The sequence below is a fragment of the Peromyscus eremicus genome, chromosome 3 (genome assembly GCF_949786415.1).
Source record: "Peromyscus eremicus chromosome 3, PerEre_H2_v1, whole genome shotgun sequence".
NCBI lineage: Eukaryota > Metazoa > Chordata > Mammalia > Rodentia > Cricetidae > Peromyscus > Peromyscus eremicus.
This window is the reverse complement of record NC_081418.1, coordinates 48,380,031-48,401,215: the sequence shown is the minus strand read 5'-3', so window position 1 is coordinate 48,401,215 and position 21,185 is coordinate 48,380,031. Positions and strand designations below refer to the sequence as shown.

The following is a 21,185-nucleotide window of genomic DNA, read 5'->3' as shown; positions in this document are numbered from 1 at the left end:
GTCTAATGTTTAACATGAGTCCGTGTGGCCCTCCCGCTGGGACTGCGACACTTTCATTTTGTTCCCATGTGTGATTTTGTCTTTTCACTAGGCCACAGGTGGAGCCAACCATGTGCAGCAATCAAAGTGTCCCATCATGGGACACATCTCACCAAGTGTGTCTTTTTTGGGAAGGTCAGAAGCCTCATCACTTCAGTCATGGGGTACTGTGATTTCTGTGCACAGGGATGGCCTTGAGTTCTTGGAATAGATTTGGAAGAAGACTGTAAGGGCAGCCACCATCTGTCATATGTAAAGGAGACTTTTCTCTTTCTGGTGTTTAAAATATACAGTCAGCAGTTTGGGGTGATCTCTTAGTTGGTAGAGGGCTGGGCTTTCAGGAAGGAGAACCTGAGTTTGATCCTTAGAACTCATGTTAAAAAAAGAAAAACCCAACTGGGTGTGGTGGATGCCCTTGTGATCTTAGCAGAGAAAAGGTAGAAACAAGCAGAATCCTCCAGGTTGCTGGCCTGCCAATCTCTGGTAATCAGTGAGCCCTGGGTCCCAGTGTCAGATCTGAGGCTCAAAACCAAGATGGATGGCTTCTGAGGAATGATACCCGAGTTTCAACTTGGCCTCCAAATGCACACACACACACACACACACACACACACACACACACATCAGTGACCACAAGCCCAGTCTCGCCTGTTTCATCTCAAGAAGAAGAGAGCTCCTGCTATATTGCTATGCGTGTATGTTACCAGTAAGAAGAGTGCTAGAATCAGAGCCTAGCACACATGGCTGGGAGCTTTTCTTCCAGCTATGGATTCAGGTCTGGCGGGTGTTCACCACTGAGCACCTCCACTCTGCTAGGAGAGAACCAAGCCTCACCTGCATGTGCTCTGCTCTGGGAGCCACACACAAAGGTTGGGTTGTCCAGCACGGCAGATTGATGATCCACACCCAGATGGCAGGCAGCTCGGTGGCAGTGGGTGCAAGCTGTCAGAAGGAGTCATGTGTTTGTGTGGCAGGAGTGTCCAGGAGGCAAAGCCAGCTTTCAGGGTTGTTTGGGTGCCAGTCTGAAGCCAGCTCATCCAGGGACTTGCCAAAGCTGCTGTCTGCCAGAGGCTGCTCCTCTATCAGGATACTGAGGGTCTAATGAATCAAAATGACTCAGGGAAAACAGAGCCAGCAGCAACAATGGTTTACAGAAAGATTTTCATAGACAGCCGCTCTGCTGCTGATTACTCTTGGCAGTGGATATGTGTGGGAAAAGGAAGTGGAGTCCCCCATGAGTGGAAGTGACATGGTCCTTTGTGTGTCTGGTGGATGATGGCTGGGCATTTCAATGAGATCATCTGTTTGTATGTGTAGAATAGCACAGGGGTGGTCCTCTCACAGTGGCTGTCAACCATTGTTACTGCCACAGCTATTACGATGAGTGTTATTTGTACAGAATATTCCCTGTATGTACTGCTGATCAGCCTGCTTCACACAGGATAAGTAGGATGTGACATCTGGGGTACATGAAGATTTAGTCACTTAGGTGACCGGATCAGGAGTCCCATTGTCCATTTGCACAGTCTATTTTACTTTCAAATCATATTCTAGAGAATACTAAAGTCACATGCAAATATAATAGGGGATGTTATTTGCACAAATGTTCCTGTTTATAAAACACGAAACACCTTTAATATGTATATCAGTTTTAGGAAGCTTAAAGCTACTTCTTCTCCAAGTGGAGGGAAGATTGTGGGACCCTTGGCTGGCCCCTCAGAACATGTGTCAGCGTCTCACGGGATCTCAGTGTTCCATAGAAAATTATTTGAGAGATGGCCCCACGATGCTTTGCAGTTTTCCTAGGATTCATGCTTGTCTCTGATCGTTAACAATGACCCTGCAGGATGGTCATACCAGAAGTCTTCATGCACTGAAAGGTAAAAGTAAAAACCACATCCTAAGCATACTCACAGCTTTGAAATATTTTCTTCTTGTGTGTTTGTGCAGCTACTATACCTTTATATTAAACTTTTATATTGAACCACATGCATGTGTGTGTGTGTGTCTGTATGTCTCTCTCTCTCTCTCTCTCTGTGTGTGTGTGTGTGTGTGTGTGTGTAGTTTGAGCCTCTGAGTAACTGCCATCTCTCCTGCAGTGACAATTTTAGATTGGGACTACGTCTGTATTTGTATGTGGGTGTGTGTTTACATGAATCAGCTCTGTTATTGTTTGATATTATATAGTACTGTTTTTTGATGATATAGATAACTTGCATCCAACTCAGTGTTGTGTTTGCATGTCACCCAGGCAATGGCCAAGTGCACAGAGTTGATCTTACCCTTTTCCAGAGTTTCTTCATGCCAATGGCACAGAACAGTAGATGGTAAACAATATCCTTACTCTTTACATATGGACTGGTTGTGGGTCTCTGTGTTATCACCATCTGCTACGAAAAGAAACCTCTTTGAAGATTGAGAAATGTACCAATCTATATTTATGAAGACAAAAACTTAGGGGGCAATTTGTTAACTATGTCATTTAACATAACAATAATATTAGGGCCTAGTGGCTAGATACCATCTTTCTGTCAGTTAATGGTACTAGGCATGGATTCCACTTAGATAGTGATTACCATGGAAATCCACAACTAGTCAATGTACAGAGAATAGGAGATTGTGGAGTGCTCATCTCTAAATGGGACATCTATATCACACACACACACACACACCCAACAAAGTTCAGAGATCATTGTAGAATAAGAGGCAGAAAAATTGTAAGGGAGACAGGAAGTAGATGTCTGTAGCAAAACAGCATTTGTTGGGGATGGCAGCTCAGTTACACATGAAATCCACAGTGGCTGGGGCTGCATGCACAACACCTGTACAAGATCCAGCCAGCCAAACTCCCAGCATGGATGGTGGAGGGGCTCATGAAGTCCCACCCCTATTTATCAGCTGTTGGCAAGTGATGGCTGCTGATGGTAGTGGTGGTGGCGGGGGAGGGATGGAGTCCATTTTCTTCAGGGAAATGACCCTGGAGAGGCTCCGGTAGATGGTTCTACACCATGCACTTACAGTCAGTGCTAAGTGGACTCACTGGAGGTTTAAAAAAAAAGGAGAGAGAGATCACATGAAATTGGGAGGGAAAAGTGGTGTGAGAGATGAGGAGGAATGGAAGGGGAAGGAATGAGGGGTGGATTTGATCCAAGCACATTATATGCATGTCTGAATATTAAATAAAATAATTAAAACATATTCTTGTTGCTCTGAGACACTCAATTCTGGCTTATCATTTGGATCTGCTGTTACTGAAAATTGTTACCTGCTTCCAAAGTTGTTGTTTGTGTGTGTGGCGGGGGCAGAAATTCCTGTGTGTGCGGGCACAGTAGCATGTGTAGAGGCCATAGGTCAACACTGGGTGTCTCCCTCTAGTGCTCTTTTAGCTCCCACTATATTCTTTTTGAGACAGAGTCTCCTATTGAGCCCGAAGCTTGATGTTTTGTTTATAGGGGCTGACCAGTGAGGTCCCAGGATCAGCTTGTCTCCTGGGGAGTGCTGGGGGGAGACATGCACCATCACACCTGGCTTTTATGTGGGTGCTGGGGAACCGAACTCAGATCTTCGGACTTGCACAGCAATCACTTTACCCATAGAGCTGTCTCCCTCGTCCCTTATCTCTGTTCTATAGCAACATTTTGATGTTGTCAGTCCTGTTTCTTAGACCAGGATGGAAATTATTTTAAAACATAAGGAAATGGAAAAGCATGCCTTGATAGCTTCATTTAAGAGGAGGAGGGTGCTGTTGAGGTGGATGAATTTTGGAATTGAATGACCTGGCTTTGAATCCAAGCTCTGAGATTTCCAGGCTTTGAGTAATATAATATTTGGTATTGTTTTCAACCTCTTTAAGCCTGAGTTTCACATCTCCACAGTATGGATCACATACAACTGGCTCCTTATTTTTCCCTTGACAACTACACAAGATAATGTCTCCCTAACAGTCTTGTGTTAGAACTGTGAATACTCCATGACAGGAATCACTGTAATCATTCCTCCTTGGGTGGCATGGTTCAAAGACTTTGAGCCCTCCAAATATACCGAGAGTGGCTATTAGGTACCCATAGGATAACAGGCTGGTAGTGACCGTGTCACCAGCTCTGTGTCATGGGGGAACATTGAGGACAAGTTCTTATGTGCTGAGATAACCAGCATTGGCAAAGTCATGCTGCACTTTGACTCAGCCCCTTCTCTGTTCTCCCCACCTTTCCCTCCTATTTAAACAAATGTTTGCCCTGCCATTCATTGGTGTGTCCCCCTTGCTAGGCTGTAGCCTCCATTTTGCTTGGGGATTTTGTTTTTGTATTCTTGACTCTCCAACACTGAGAACAAGTGCCTTCATAGCACAGGTACCCAGAGAGTTTTCCGTGAAAGAATGAACGATCGCCGTGATGTGATTGTTGGGAGACAAGCACACACAGACACTTGTCACTAGGTCAACTCTGACATTTAAATGTCACCACATGTACAAGTTGGGATGTCTGAATTTCTGCCTTATCTTTAAGGCTCTTGAGAGAGAGGTTCCACACTCACCACGGCCCAATGTGGCCAGGGCTCTGCTTACTAAAAACCATTTTACTTAATTTTCCTGGGTATGGGAGATTGCTTTCCATCACTCTTCTAGATGGTCACAGTGTGATTGCTATTAGTTCATCCCTAAACAGCAGAGTAAATAAACTAGTTTCATCAAATCATATATATTTATCCTGATCTGTCTTAATTCCTCAACTGACCACTGTCAAGGAAACTTAAGAATTGGAATCTAATACAGTGGCAGGCAATGAACTGAGATCCATCCTTACCTAGTCCTCCTTGGGCCAGTTGCCTAATCCCACTCGGTCTCAGTTCCCTTATCTCTAAAGTGACTGAAAGGGGGCACTATTTATAGTGCATCTAGTGCATATGTCATACTGACAGGCTTCTAATAAACCTCTGCCTTTGGAAGTGACATCTTCATTCAAACTAGTGTGGGCAAGTATGTGTGTCAGTGAAAACAGCATTACTAGTTGGTGACAACAGTGTGAGGTGGCCCATGACTTTGATGTTGACCTTGGGGGAGACTGGGTGGAAGACCCTGCCTTTATTATGTCACTGATAGCTTGGAATATGGAAAACAGCAGTTTAGGGGTAGCTTCTTGGCCACAATTGGACATGGTTTCTTAAGTAGACATGGTAATTTCTATTAAAGCAAATACCTCTAAATAGTGATTGGAATCATTTGCTTGGGAACTTTAGAAAATAATACCTAACTTTTTCTACAAAGTAAGGTGATAATGGGACTGTGAAACAAGGAAAGTGGTATAAATGGTGCTTCATGTCTGCAAGGATTGAAGGTTGAGTTCTGTATCTTCTAGTTGATAGTAAGCCTCAAATCTCTGCTATGTCCACAACCCACTGCCCTGGAAAGTGAGAAAACCATTGAGATGACCTCACGACACCATTTCCCATTAACTTCTATGCCTTCTGACTTTATAATACATACATGTAGCCATCATCAATTATATCTTTAATTAATGTGCTTAAATTAACGTGTGTTTGTGTGTTTGTGTGTGTGTGTATGTGTGTGTGTGTGTGTGTGTGTGTGTGTGTGTGTGTGTTGGGGACTCTAACTGTCAGGCTTATATTGGTGTCTGTATATCATAAACATATATATGTATATATGTGTATGTACATACACCATTTTGCGCATGTCATCAATTCATTCGACTCTATAATTTATATCGTAGCTTTGTTCTGTAACACAAATAACTTTCAATAGAGAGTCCAACTCTAACAGAAAAGCCACAAAACCAGCGGTGACAGAGCCAGAGACACTGTAAAAGTTTGCATGTGCCAACGTTTAAATTGGTGACTGTCGATTGCTCTGTAAACTAGGATCTTCTGGGAAGCCTAGAGAAGCAAATATGGAAAAAGAAAGAAACAACAAACAGATCCAAGGCTGTAGGGGATAAACAAGAGCAGAGAGCAGCAACCTCCAGAGACAGCCAGTAACCATGGTTGTTGAGTATGAGATACCCTTGGTAAGAGGAGAGGTAGGAAGAAGAAATAGGAATACAACCATGCTCCTTGAGGATTTGAGTTCATTGGGCTGAAATCCCTTTCCTTGTGTCATGACTGTGTGAGAGGAGGCAGAAGGACTAAGGAAGGCAGCATCTAGGACCAGTTAGTGAAGGAGAGCACAAAGCAAGTGTCCCTTTCAGTCATCTCCATCTCTGTCACCACCACTTTATTCAGCGGTGACAGCTCACGCACAGTTATGGGCCACTCTCTACACCGCTCACAAGGTACACTGACAAGTCTATGTTTGTTCCATGTCTCCATGACTAGACCTAAATTTTAGGTAGGGGTTTAAAAAAATGACAGTGGTATGCAGTAATCACCTGACTGAGCTCCACAACAGAGACTTCCAGGATCCGTGTGGTGACTTTCTACCAAATCCTACCAGGGAAATGCTGCACCACAGTTTTGTCTTGTTCATTGATGGGGATCTGATCTGAAAATAAATGGATCATTAGGCAAGTTCATATTGCATAAACATCAAAGAATGTGCTTACCCAAAATGTGGTACGGCCTACTATACATGTATGTTACATCACAGGGTAAAAAATGAGGTCTGTTACTAGTCAAAATATTCTGCAGTGTGTGAATGTACTTATCACTCTTTTGCCACTAACACAAATCACTCCTAAATCATTCTTCAAAGAGCAAGAATTGTAATACAAGATCAGCTGCTGAGACACACATCCCACTTCCCCCATCCTGAAAAACTCTCCACTGTTCTGATGGTAGCCTTTCCTGACACTGAGTGCTGAAGACAGGGTGAGGTGCTGCTACTCTTTCTAACCAACTGTCTGCTCCAGCTTTGAATCAATGCAGTTCTAGGAACCTGGTCCTTGCCATTATTGCTTCCTGGGTGAGTTCGGGTTGGTTGCTTCCCAGGAGGAAGAAATGTACCCCCTTTTTTTCTTACCATCAGCGCCCTGCCTCCCTTGGCTGTCTGCTCTAAGATTTGGACTGTTTTCTTTTCAGATGAGAATTATGAAGTATACTGGGTGCCGTGGAAATGATGCACTTTTTATATGTCCAAACAATGTCCATCCAGAAGGCGTTTTTCTTCTTTCTCTGTGTCTCTTAGGAGGCCATGCAGTTTGCCCTTCTGTGTATCAGCTCGGGTGGGCTCCTGGCTTAGCTCAAGGTTTCTGAGGATACCGGAGGCTACTCAGCAGAAGCACCTCTGGGAACACAAACACTTCACAAGCTGAGTGCTTTGGCTCATGCTCCTCAGAACAAAACACTGTGCAGGAAGTGCATAGGAAAGGGATTTATTACAGTACTCCAAGGTGATTCGGCCACAGTCTAGGAGGAAACTGTTAAATGGGCAGCCAGCCAGGTGTACTTCATAGAAAAGTTGACCAAGGTGTGGGATGAGGCCATCCTGGATTGCCGATTGTTCTATTGAAAAACAGGGTGTAAGTGTGAAAGGTCAAAGTCAACTTGGGTGGAGACCTGGGGTGGACTGGAAAGCGCCTTTATGCTCCATCATGGCTGTGGCTTGAATTCACCACTTCCCCCTAAAGCTTATGTTAAAGGTTTGGACCACAGCCCTTGCCTCTCCTGGGAGGTGGTACACTTTTGGGAGATGGTTCTAATGGGAGGAAGATGAGTCTCTGGGGATGTAGCTTTGAAGAGTCCTGGCCCTCTGTGTCTTCTCTGTCTATTCCCTGGAAGCCACCTTCAGGTCACTGTGCATACCAGCTATGATACAGCATGGTCCAAAGCAGCAGGGCCAGAGGCCTGAGGACTGACAAGTCTGCAATCTTGAGTCAAAAGAAACCTTGTTCTTTATTAAGTTGACTATCACAAGTATCTGTCACAGTGTTTACCCCTCTGTTTTGCTTTTCTCTTCCATTCTTAACACTCTAGACCAGGGCCTGATCACTTATTCCCAATCATCCCCATAGTCCCGGTGACTTTTCTCATTAAAAAATAAGGACAGTATTTTAACTATAATCTGAATGACCCCATACAGTCTGGTTGCTGTTGGTACTTGGACTTATGGCCACTGAATGTATTCTGCTACCTAACACTGGTACCCTGGCCTCTCCTCGAACATCGCTATGTCCTCATGCCTCTGAGCTTCTCTTCCCTCTTGCCGTTCCCCCTACCTGGGTTGCTTACCCCTCTCCCCTGACTTCATACCCAGCCACCAAACCTTATGTCTGATTACACATGGAAATGGACCCCCATGAGCCCAGCAACTGTACCCAGCAGACACACCAAGGCTGGCCCCTTCTCCTGTTAGGAGACAGCAGTGCTCCTACACAACAAGACAAGGTCTTCTCCTGTTGGAGTTTCCAAATGTCTCCATCTTTTTAAGGCTGAAATCAAGACTCCACTGTCTCCTTTGGCTCCTTCTCAGAGATCCAGCTTCTGAGCCCCTTCTCTCTTCAATATGACAGCTTTTATTATTCGGGCCATTCCTTTAACACTTAGCCACAGTGTGGCTCTGCGCCGTTATATGACGTTATTTTTCAAGTTCATTTTTTTTTCTTCTTTTGTGTATCACCAGCTTTTCCCAGAGAATGGGGATTTCTTTCTCTTGAGAGCTTGTGTAGCCTTTCACTGCTGTGCAGACACGATGATGGTTATGATGATCTGTTTGGAAAAGTCAGTATTTAACAGGTTGAGATAGCCACATGGGGAAATTGTTTCCTTAGGGCATATTAGACCATCATGGCCACCAATAACTGGCAAAGAGGGATTCAGGTACATTGTTATATATTGGGACATGGCCTGAGGAATTTGGTGCACCCATTTAATTCCCCACCTAGTATCAGTTGTCCCTGCTGCCCCTTCTTTCAGATATTCTGAGGTATTTGGGGTATCAGTTAAGATCCATGGTATTTGGTAGAGCTGTCTCTGAGGGGCATAGCCCTCACAGTCCCTCAATAGAGAACACTTCCTAATAGTGATGATAGATGAAGGCCTCAGGATGAGTGCTCGAAACCACTAACTTAGGGCCAGTCATCTGGAAACTTCTAGGGCAATCTGAATTGCCACATGAGCCAGACTCCTGAGGAAAAGCGGTCCTTTGTCTGAGGTCCTGAGGTGCCATTGTCACACAAAGACAAAGTGATGGCCTGAGCTCCTCTAATCAGGGTATGCTGGAAATTCAGGCGACCACCCTCCTGGCTGGTCTAAAATGTCCTGGGTTGTGTGAGTAAAAAGGAGGAGACATCATGAGTGATGATGGAAGTTCACCTTGGGCTCAGATAGTGTTCGTCTTCATTTTTCCCAATGCCAATTCACAGATTGCATCCCAGGTTCCCCAGAGAAACAGGACCTGCCAAGTACGCTTGTCATTTCTTCTAATTAGACTTTAAAATAAATCAAAGAACTCTTGTTTTCGCTTACCTTGCATCATACAGCGACAAAATTCTGTTTGTGTTGCCCAGAGGTGCGGCGTTCCCCTGAAGAATACCGCATTCCTGACACTCTAAAGACTTACCAGGCCTCCTTTAGCTTCTGCCCGAGAGAGGAAGAGGACCAGGCCAGCCTTATGGGAGTGTGAGTCTGCTCCCCGCTCACACCCGTACTGCCACTGCTAGGCATCGGGGTCTTCGGGGTGGGGCATGGGAACCGCTGTTTGGCTGGCTTGCTATTTCCTCTTTAATTTCCGACTCTCTCTCTGTTTCTAATCCAGTAGGGCCAAGGGGCTGAGGAACTAACTGATGGGGACCAGCTGCTGGGGTTCAGGCAGTTTTCCTCCTGACTGGACAAGAGGAGCTGCTGTTCCTGCACTGAGTGGCATCAGAGCTTGCTGCATGGGAATGGATAGTGTCAAGCCAACACCGGGCATGCGTCTTTCCTTCTAGTCATCCTACCATGCCCTGCCCCTCCAGGCCAAAGTGAGATACAAGGGAATATAAACCACATAATTGTTGTTGGGCTTACGTTGTCATACTTGAAGCAGTTCTGACACTTGCTGCCACACACTTACAGGTTACTGGGCCTCATTTGAATACCAACAAGGGCAGAATCAGAAAACCCTTATTAAGAGCATGGAGGTTACCTACTTGATGTTTAGAGCAGCAAGTCCATAGAGCCTTTAAATTCACAGATGAGAACAAATCCATACATTCTTTATCATTTTAATTTTTTAAAAAATGTGTTTAGTGTCTCAGACAATCTTTAGTTTGTAAGTCATATTTTTGTGTGAGGTTCTATAACAAATGGACCCCAATATAAAAATAACAACCATTCACATCCTTTGTTAATTATTTATACTTGATTCAATTCATCAATTCTCAAAGTGGAAGAAATATTGGCTTCAATAAGATTTTTGCTGGCTAAGTGTGAATGTGTTTGGAAGGCATCTAGATTCCTATATGTGATGTACTGATGCTATATTTCCCATTGTGTGGATAATTTTTGTGTTGCTGTGACAAAAAGTGCCTGACAGAAATAAGGGAAGAAAGGTTTGATTTGGTTAAAAGTTTCAAAAAACATATTCATTTTGTCAATGAAAGGTCTCAGTCTACGGTGGCAGGAGTCTGTGTTGGTGGCTATTTACACCAGTGGCGGACCAGGAACCGGAGAGGACAGACTTGAGCTAGAGGTGGACTCAAAGGCCTGACCCTAGTGATTCTATTCTACCAGCCAGGTCCTACCTCGGAAACGTCCCACAACCTTAAGAGCCACAAACTGGAGGCTGAGCATCCAACACATGAGCCCATGGAGTGCGGTTCAGATTCAAACTGTGTTCCTGTATTCAGTTTACAATTTCAAACAAAGAAGTTCAGCCTAACTGAGCAAGACTTCTATGTTTCGAGCCATGTCTGCCCAGCAGCTCGCTCTCCAGCTGTGTCAAATGAGCCTCAACAATCCTAACACCAACATTCTGCCATGTAAACTGTTGCGGGCTGGATGTGAGGTATTCCGCTGAAAGGCTCAAGTGCCGAACGTAGAGGTGCTTTTGAGAAGCAGACAGACTCTGAGAGTGCTTGCCGAATGGCTGTCAGTGGGTAGGGCTCAGTTGGAGGAAGTAGATTTTAAGGGCGGTGCCTTCAAAGAGTGTGTGTTTCTCCTCCTCTCCCTGCTTCCCGGCTGCTGTGAGGTGAGCAGCTGTGTCTCACCAAGCCTCCCTGCCGTGATGCATTGCCTCAGCAAAAGCTCTCCATGGGACCATGGAATGCAAGCTCTGAAGCCATGAACCAGAATAAAATTTTCCTCCTTTAAACTATTTCTCTTAGATATTTGCCTGGAAAAGTCTAACACATAAACCACGAAGTAGGTAGTTAACATGTTGGATTCACTGAAACAGCTTCTACCAGTGGAGGAAATAAAACCGTGTTCTTTACCACTGTGGAAAAAGACCTTGGACTGTAACTGAGAACTTACTGATTTGGTTTCGTATTTGATTATTATATCAGGCAAGGTTCTCTAAAGGAACAGAACCAATAGAACATGCGTGGGTGTGCGTGTGTGCACACTACATATTCTTGTCTTCTCTCTTACATATGTATTACAGAAGGAGACTTATTAGATTGGCTCACATGATAGGGGGTAGGGTGGTCTGATGCTGGTTGCCTGGATGCTGTTCCCAGTGGCTGCACAGTCCACAATGCAGAGACCTAGAAGCTCCCTGGAGAGTCACTGGTGCTGTCTACATAAGAAGGTCAAAGAAGCTGGAATCTGAAGTTAAAAGAGGATGGTGGAAGCAGCTCAGAACACATGCATTCAGGAAGAAAAAGGTGCAGTCAGTCAGGCAGGCAGGCATCTCTGCTTTTGCCTCCTACTGTCCTTTCTGTAAACATCCTCATAAGCACAACCCATGGTGCATCTCCCAGGCTTATTCTACATCCCATCAAGATGATAAGGAGGAGCAACCACCAGGGCTGGAAACATGAACTACCCGACTTTACGGCTGTTTAGAGGCTGTCACTTAGGAAGCTGGCTGCACCAGGAGCAGTGGTTGGTTTACAGGGAGCTCTGGTCAGAGGATAAGGCAAACGGGCTGATTTTTTGTTGTACAATGCATTACACTGTTGTCATGAATGGGAGTTCAGATCATGACTTGGGTATTCTCCATCAAAAGACCCAGAAGCATGTCATGTATTTGAAGAAGGTCTTTAAAAATTCTGTATTATTTAAATGAAATTAGCCTTAGGACTTACAGCACTTTATTTTATGTGTTGTCTTCCATGGACTTTCGTGCTTGAATTAATTGAGATGAATGATGTTAGTGTATTTACCCAGAAAGCTGAGTGAGGATATACATTAACCCTGTGGTTCTTACGCTCTTGTAAACTGTGGGGTCCCCTTTTTCCTCGCGGTCCATTGGCCACCAGTGTGTGAGGACAGAGGGGCAGAAGCAGAGACAGAGCTCTTTAAGGCCTGTGAACAGGGTGGCAAAACCTTTCTGGGAGACAGCTCAACTTTACTCCGGAGTGAGGGGAGACAGAAAAGCCTGGGGACCGTGGCTGGGGCATCACCTAGTTTGCATTAAACAGCACCCTCCTGTCAGAAAGTCTCAGTTATCCTATGCGGAAGCACGGTCTCTCATAAAGCTCCTTGCACAGTGTCTAATTACCATATGGGCAGCAGGGGGACAGCGTCTGTAGTGTCAAGGGTCACACTAGAGATAAATCAGACATCCGGGCCTAGAGACATTCTCCACATAAGGTCAGATAGAGAGCAGGAAGCCCTCCACCTGGAGAGATTCCTCCATGTTGCCTAGCTTGGAGAGAGTTGCCACGCTGTGGTAGACTGCAACCTCTGAGCAGCAGGGCTTCCCAACATAAACCAGGATCCCTTGTTCTAAAAATGATTTTGATCCAGCATTGTGACATGAAAAGCGAGGAAAGAAGCGGGTGTGCATTCTGGTTTCAGTGAGTACATACGACTTCTTGAGTCTAGCCCATGTTCTCCTTCCTATCCTCCACATATTGCTAGAGAAATCAGGGTTTCTTTGTATGGGTATTGTATTAGTCTCACTAATAAAAAAATTCAGAAATGGAATTGGAAGAAAACTAGAGGACACTTTTATTAGAATTTGTGTGAAAAACAATAGGACAAGCAAACTCTAAACCTTGGCAACTGCCTGGGTGAGGAACATGGAGAATAGGAAGAGAGAAAACCAGCCTGTTTTGCAGTGGAGGTCAGCAAACAGCTGCATGGTGGAAGGAGTGAATGACTTTAGAAAAAGAAAACCCAGAGCGTTAGGGAAAGCACATTTATGTTTCTGGACAGGATCTGAAAAAGACAGAAAGTAAAGAAAAAGCTACGGTTTTGGAACTCAGGAAAGTGCACAGGCTTAGTAGTGTGCCATGTGATAAGTAGCTGTTATCAGAGGAGAGGCTTCTGAGAAGTACATTATCTCATTAAAGGGATAATTATTCCTCCAATCTCCTTAATGTACATTCAAATGAATCTGTTTTCCTGAGAGGTGGACTCACGGCCAGGTGATTGGTGGGCGCAGCAGGTGGAATAACACTTAAGAGAGGATACAAGACTATGTAGTATGTAGAGATAAGAGGATGTAGTCTCTTTTCCGAACATAAAACCTAAAGAGGGATGGTTGTGATGTTTCTGGTGTCCAAAGTGGATGATGAGGAAGGAGTCCAACCCCAGTGGCCTAGGAGCCTGCTAATAGACTAAATAAAGAGAGCAGTAGGGCACAGTGGCAGAAGGAGGTAGGAGTCATTGATAGGGATGATGCTTTCCAGGCCATATGATATTGTAAGTCCATAAGTATTAGCCCATTTTGAGTAGCGTTGCCTGGCACATGTGTGATGTAATCTGTTAGGGATGGGGGTGGGCATGGACAAGTATCAACTCCGGTTTCCTTGGCTTCTTGACTCAGATATTACGTGCACTTTCTGCAGGTGGTGCTCATGCAGAGATCTGACCAGGATATCTATAGGAAAGAGGGAGCAGTGGCCATTTGTTTATGAGCATTCTAGTTATGAAAATTTGCAATCAAATTTTATTACTGCTGCTGCTGTTTTTGTGACTACTACCATTGCTACGATGGCTGCTCCTACTGTTTCATGCTCTTCCTCTCATGGCTGTGTGTATTCCTCCTCCTCTTCCTCCTCTTCCTCCTCTTCCTCCCTATTCCTCCTTCTGTTTTTGGTTGTAGAACAAGACACTTTGAACAGCATCCTTAGGTGTCTTGGTTTCCCTTAATCCTTTGTTGTTTGAAAAGTCAGTTAATTGCCAAACATACTTATTGTTCTATGTCATATTAGGAGGATCGAAGCCAAGAGAGGGGTCACACGTTTCCAGTCCACAAACACAGCTACCAGTGTTATTGTTGCACTGTTTTGTGCACTACGGTGGTAGCTGGTGACAGTTACCACTGCTGTTCACAGAGGCTGGTGTCCAGCATTGTTGACTGATGCGACTATAGAGGAGTAATGGGGCATAAAGGGTGATCATTTCTTTCCTTCTGCCTCCCCCAGCATCCCCAGGGCTGTCTGCAGTCCATCCCTCCTGGGCCCTTTCTCCACAGCAGCAGTGTTATGTGTATTCCTCACCTTCCTGCTCTACTGGGCTCCACTGTCCTTCCTCAGCAAGTTACTCACCAGACACAGGTCACCAGCAGTCTATGTTGATACTTTCCAATTATACAGGGACTCCCAGCCTTTCCCACCTGGGTTCTTTGGTAGTCTCTTGTTATTGTGAGGTTCTGTGCTCAAAATGTGTTTGATATCTCAGGTAATATTTAGTTTTTTTAAGTTATATATATATTTTTTACTAGGTTCAAAAGCAACTATGTCTTAACATGAACAATGAAAACAACTAACCCACCAAATGATGTGTTAGTTACTTGATTCCAGTTCATCATCTTAGGGAAGGAAACACTGATTTAAAGACGATCTGTTGGGGAAAGTAAATATGTACAGTATTTAGAGTGTCTAAGATCCGTACATGTAGCACAATGCATTTCCTGTCTTGTTGGTTACTACCACCAAACAGAGTTATCAAGGCAGCTCTTCTTCAGGCATGTCTGTGTGGAGGGCTCTGCGTACCCCTAGTAGTGCCCCTAAATGATGCTGGCATGGATGACATCGGGAGTCCACTTAGTCCTCTCTCTAATTCCACCACGTTTGGGTTTTTAGTTGTTGGAGACTTGAGCTAGACCACAGAAAGCTTTGCACTGTGAATTTACACATGCATCCAAGATTATCAGGACCACCTTTTATGATGCTTAGGAGCCAGACAGATTGAGTGTGCTGTGCCCCAATTGGCAGGCCCTGGACAAGTCACTCACTGTGTGTGGGTTCTCTCATCTGTGAAGCAGGGATAAGGCTGTCTCTACTTCATAGGACTGTAAAAGTTAAGTGAATCACCATCTGTGAAATGCCATGAGGACAGAGCAAGACCTGTAATCTTACTAGCGGCTCCTGCTGTCCTTGTTGCTATTTATTATTGCTGTTCTTGTTCGTGTTGTTGTTGTTGTTTCCTGGGTGTGAATCCAGACTTGTAATCTCCCTCCTGACGATATGGGTAGAAACCCAAATATCACAATGTAGATTTGTGCCTAGAATGGAAGCGTAAAGCGGCCAGTCATTGAGATATAGGCTTAGAGAGTAAGGATGGAATGCTTGATTCATACATAAGACGTAAGTAAGAAGGTTGCCTCTGTCCCTCATCAGTGCAAATGAAATGCAAAAGAAAGTGTGAAAAAGTTAGAAAACTTAAGGACAATGCTTTTGTTGTTTAGCTGTAACACTTAAAACTGATGTAACAGAATGAAGAACTTGATTTATGTTACAAGCCCTAGTTGTAGAGGGTATTATTGTTGTCGTATTTGGAAGAAGCCATCTAGGTCATTGGTATGTGGGTAGGTAGCTACCCTGACATGTTTAGGGATTTTCAATGTGCTTAGTAACAGAAGTAATTACAATTTTGCCTGATTTCTGGCGTCTCTCTTACCAGGGAAGTCTCCAGAATAGCGTGCTAACATATCTTTCCTGTATTTTGAATTGAATGTTGTAGAAATCCGCTGTCAGGAGGAAGTGTGCGGTCTGCAAAATCGTGGTCCACGCTGCCTGCATTGAGCAACTAGAGAAGGTAAGAGAGCGCCACCTGCTGGTGAATGGATTCACTGAACTTACTTGCCAAGATCGGGTGTCAATTTCTAACGTTTTGAAAACAATGGCCTTAAAAAACAAAAGCAAGCATGAAAACTGTGAGTTGAATATGACTACCAGAGTAACAGTGAAAAGACAATATATAAAGGTCATTCATCCTGTTGTCTTCCCAAGTTTAATTTGATATTAGATTGTGTTGATTTTGGGGAAAGCCTAGCACACAACAATTCTCTTTCTGTCTCTACTTCCACAAGATGTTTCCTTTAAGGAAAAAAAGATGCAATGAGCTTTTTAATATCGTAGCTTCCATATGTTTCTCTTTGTGAGTTCCCATATTCCTAAAGTAGCTCTAAGGGAGAGAGCCAAGACAGCTTAAATCAGCTCGCAGACTCCACTGCAGACCTCACGGGCAGCGTCTTTTGCTGGCGCAGCATAAATGTGGGGCTGAGCTGGAAGTGGCATCCCAAGGGTGATGTCTTGTCTTCAGAAGTGGATTCTGAATGGTCTATTTATTTATCAACTAGGGGACGGGAAGATCTCTAATAGAGAGTTGCCTGCCGCTCTCATTTATAATTCTTACTCTGTGTCCAGGCAAGACCCTTTGTGGTATCTGCGTTCTCCTGCTGCCCTTCGCAAACACAGTGGGGCCATTTTAGCCTCATGCAGTGTTTGCTTAGCTTCGACAGCACCACCAGCTGCTGCCAATCTTACAGCCATGCCTGACACTTTGAATATATCCTTTCTCGTCTCCACTCTGTTGTACTTTATACAGGAGCAAAAGTGACCACAAGGACATCTTCTCTCCAGAAAGCAAGGCAGTTCTGAGTCCTTGACAGGGAACATCTATGCATGTGCTGAATAGTTATCATAGCCATTAGGACTTCTCAGGTTTACGTTTTCCACTTTTAAAAATCTAACGCAACCGATGGGTTCAGCAGCCGCATGCTTTACCTTTGGCTCTGAGCTCTTTCTTAAATTTATGGGTTAAGAGCAGTTTTGTTCAAAGTTAGATTTCATCAATGAGAACACAGGAACGCTGGCTGGAGGTGTGAAATCACTCTGCACCATTGTGGATTATCTAGGGAGATGCTTTCAGGAGACGAGGAATAGACTCAAATAGATTGCTTATTCTCTGTGGGTTTTGTTTTATAGTCTCGATGTCTACCGCTATTGCTTGTTTTTATAATTCTGTTCAACCTGACGCTTATCACTAACATAACATGCTTTTCCTTTCAAATGACAGATTAATTTCAGATGTAAACCAACATTTCGGGAAGGAGGCTCCAGATCACCAAGAGAAGTGAGTTTTGTGAGTTGTTTCAAAAACCACCTTGAACTCTCATAGGTACAGAGAACCCCCAGGGATTCACCTGAGGTTGACAAATGAGTTCTTTCTTCCTTCCTTATAAACAGCAGTTTCTTCCTGATATACCAGTAAGTACAAGGGCTCTCCAAGTCCCTCCAGCACACTGCACTTCATCCAGCCACTGGCGTGTGCGCAGGAGCCGAGGTCTTAATGAATGGGACAGAAAAGTGGGGATGGGGGAATGGTAGAACTCAAGGGGTAAGGAAACAAAATCCTGTCCTTGTCTTATGGCCAATTTTTCTTTTGGGGTGGTCTAAGCTATTCTGGGGGTGAGGCACAGCACAGTCACTGGTCTGCTGTGTGCATGCTGGAGTTGGGCTGCTGTTTCCAGAGCCAGCCTTAATGCTGTGTGACCCAGGGCAGCTTGCCAGTTCTGCTTCCGCTGCTCTCTTGACCTGTGAAGCAATACACACAGTCATCATAGGAGGAAGTTAGGGTCAGTGCTCGAACATCTATCTCCTTATAGTCAGGTCACTGTGAGGATAGACTGGGATGGAGAGCAGTTTGTTTGATTATGGGAGTGTGAGGGGAGGAAGCAGCATGGAGATTGGGCTGCTTTTACTGCTTTTGTGTGGAGGAGACAGCTACCACAATTCAGAGAAAGCGAGAGGAGTGTGTGTGTGTGTGTGTGTGTGTGTGTGTGTGTGTGTGTGTGTGTGTTTATGTGTGTGTGTCTGTATGTCCCTGTATTATTCTAGACAGTCTAGAACCAAGCTCCAGATTGTACTTTCTAATCCACAAAACAAAGGCTTTCAAGTTACACAACCCATTCTCCTTAGAAGGCAATGTGGTATGCTTTGGTGCTGTCCACTGTCCCCTAAGCACCAGAGGCTTATGTTTTCTCTTTAAGAATAAGAATTCTTTTTTTAATGTGCATATTCTTTATATTTGCCAAATATTTATTGCTGGCATTTTTTGAAGAACTTTTCTTTTTTATATATTTTTATTTTATAAATAACTTAATTTCACATATCAGCCATGGATTCTCCCGTGCTCCCTCCTCCCACCCCCAGCCCTCCCCCCAGTGTACCCCCCAGTCCCACCTCCTCCAAGGCAAGGTCTTCCCTGGGGAGTCAGCCCAGCCTGGTAGACTCGGCCGAGGCAGGTCCAGTCTCCCCCTCCCTACACCAAGGCTGAACAAAGTGTCCCAGCATAGGCCCCAGGCTCCAAAAAGCCAGCCCATGCACCAAGAACAGGTTCTTGGTAAGTGTGATTTCTCCATTTTATTTACATTCCTAGTGAGAGCAATTTCAGATCCACTTAGAGATTTACCCCTTGGAGACCTTCCCAGCCAATGTACTCCTCAAATCAGCCTGTGTAATAGAGAGGAAGGGCAAATTGGTCAGATGAAGGGCTTCCTGGAAGACGTGGGCACTGGCTGATTCTTTCAGGAGCTATCTAGGGCAAAGGGTGAGATGTGATAGACACAAAGTGACAGCCTTCTACACAGAAACCACAGCAGCACACAGGCATAGATGAGAGATGTTAGTAACATGCATGACTTGGGAGATGAGTAAGAGGTAGACAATGGCAGTCTCTGGAAGCCAGGATAGAAGTCATCAGGGATTTGGAAATGGGTATTACTCTGTTTAAGGAGACTATATTATGCTGACTGCCATGTGGAGGGAACATCCTGTAGTTCAGGGCTGATACTATTGGGGGCTTGGAGACAATCTGAGCAGCTCTTGCTATAGACTGGTTAAGAAATGATTGCGTCTGAGCTGAGAGAAACATGCTACAAGGAGATGAGTTTAAAGGAGACAGATTGGCAGTATTTAGTAAAGCATGGCTTTGGGATGTGAAGGCAGTGGTCCCTAGAACAAGTCAGGCTTTGGTTGAGCAAAACTGATTAGGTTTTTGGAAGATGACCCGAGGATGAGGCTGGTCTGATAATGCACTGGATATCTGATGGATTCACTTGTAAAAGCATCAGGACTGAGGTGTCCACTTTGCCCCCAGATGGATTTGCCCAGTACATACCTGTGTGGGTGTGTTTTGTAAAGAATGGTAAGCTATCTGTGAGTGGCCACCACATACAAAGACTTACTTGTACTGTGAGACTAGAAAAATGCATAGAGCAGGGGTAGAACCTGTGTGAGCACAGAGGAGTTCAAAACCATTTGAAACACAGTGAAGAAAGAAAGACATTGCATAGGCCAGACAAGGTGGGGAACACTTGTGACATCAGATATCCAGGAGGCTGAGATAGGAAGATTCCTTGAGTGTAGGAGTTTGAGGCTAGTCTGGACAATATGTGAGACGATGTCTCAAAAACAAGAAAATGGTAAAAATAAGAATAATGTTTCATTGTAATGAAAACAAGAGGATTGAGACACAGCAGGGTGAGAGGGGAGATGGGGAGGTTGGAGGTGGTAGTTGTGGGGAGGGGAGAATTGAACCCTTCCATGAGTTGGTTTTTCCCATGGTTTGTCCAATGTGGCAACACGGGGTGAGGGATGTGTAGAAACATGGTGGTGCTGTTGTTCTGCCTTTGGTGCTGTCCTGATGAGCTGCAGTGCTGGCTAAAAGGTCGCTCAGTGACAGCTCAAATGAAGATGTCTTCCTTATGAAGGTTGCAGGGGCATTTTTTGTGTTCTTAAGTTGGAGGTACTGAATTTCCAACCAAGGGATGTTTCTGTCTACCATTGGTTTCCTGCCTTCTCTCTGCCTCTCTCTCAGTTATAACTGGATGTAAAATGTCTCTGTTGCAAGTCTCAAAAAATGGTTTTCATGACTGTAATACTCCTTTGCTCTAAAACTGGACCTCCTATGAAAGTCTTGTCAAGGACTTGATCTCTCTTCCTTTCCTGCCTTTTTGACCCCTACCTGCCCCGTCTAGAGTATTTCCAGCAGCAAATGTGTATTGTAACAGTTTCCAACTGAAATTCAAAAAGAAAAATACTAGCATTCCTTACCTACCAACTGTGTCTTAGCGGCTGCTCTGATCTTCAGTTCTGTGTTCATGGTTAAGTTTCCAGAAACTGTTATCTGGATGGATTATGTTTAGTATGTCATCTTCTAGCACATTAACCTGCTCTTGTCTAGTTTACTCAGTCCATTTTCTGAAACTGTCTGTCACTGTAGCTAATGATCATAGAAAATCCAGGAGGTATTTTTCTGTTCTTGTCCAAGCTCTCAAAAATACTCAGAACATTCACACAGTCCATTCTTCTTAATTCCCAGCAGCACCCTTTCATCTCTTTTGGACTTTTCCTCTTCCTTGGCCATCTCTGTCTGCTTTCAGTGCCCTTCCCCCAGCCTCTGCATCTCTGCAGGGCCCCCTGGGTTTATCTGTATTCTCTAGCCTCTGTCCACTGTCCTTAGGATAGCTGACAGCTGCCTTTACATTTATTTCCAGTTTACATTCTTGAAATTCCATTTGACATGTCCGTTGAATATGTCATGGTCATCTGAAATACAATAGATCAAAACCCAAACTATTATCGTGACCATAAAACTTTTTCCCTAATCGATTTTTACCCTACAAAGTGGGCTGTTCAACTGTAGACACTGGGGGAGTGTCATATTGATTCTTACTCTCTAGTACTCTTAACCTCAAATTCATTTGTTAGTTCAGTCAGTTTTATTTATAAATGTATTCCAGATCCATCCATTTCCCTGCATGTCTGCTATTTGCAACTTTGACTAAGGTGTGGATATTTCCTATCCCAAGCACTGCA

At 44.3% G+C, this 21,185-nt stretch overlaps 1 protein-coding gene across 1 annotated transcript in view; it reads left to right on the top strand.

The window, feature by feature from the left end:
* The window catches only part of Dgki (diacylglycerol kinase iota), a 391,316-nt gene that overhangs the window by 136,173 nt on the left and 233,958 nt on the right, over positions 1-21,185 (top strand). Inside the window, exons 4-5 of the mRNA XM_059257016.1 lie at positions 16,045-16,119; positions 17,383-17,439. Coding sequence (XP_059112999.1) covers positions 16,045-16,119; positions 17,383-17,439 — 132 coding nt within the window. The remainder of the gene's footprint in view (positions 1-16,044; positions 16,120-17,382; positions 17,440-21,185) is intronic.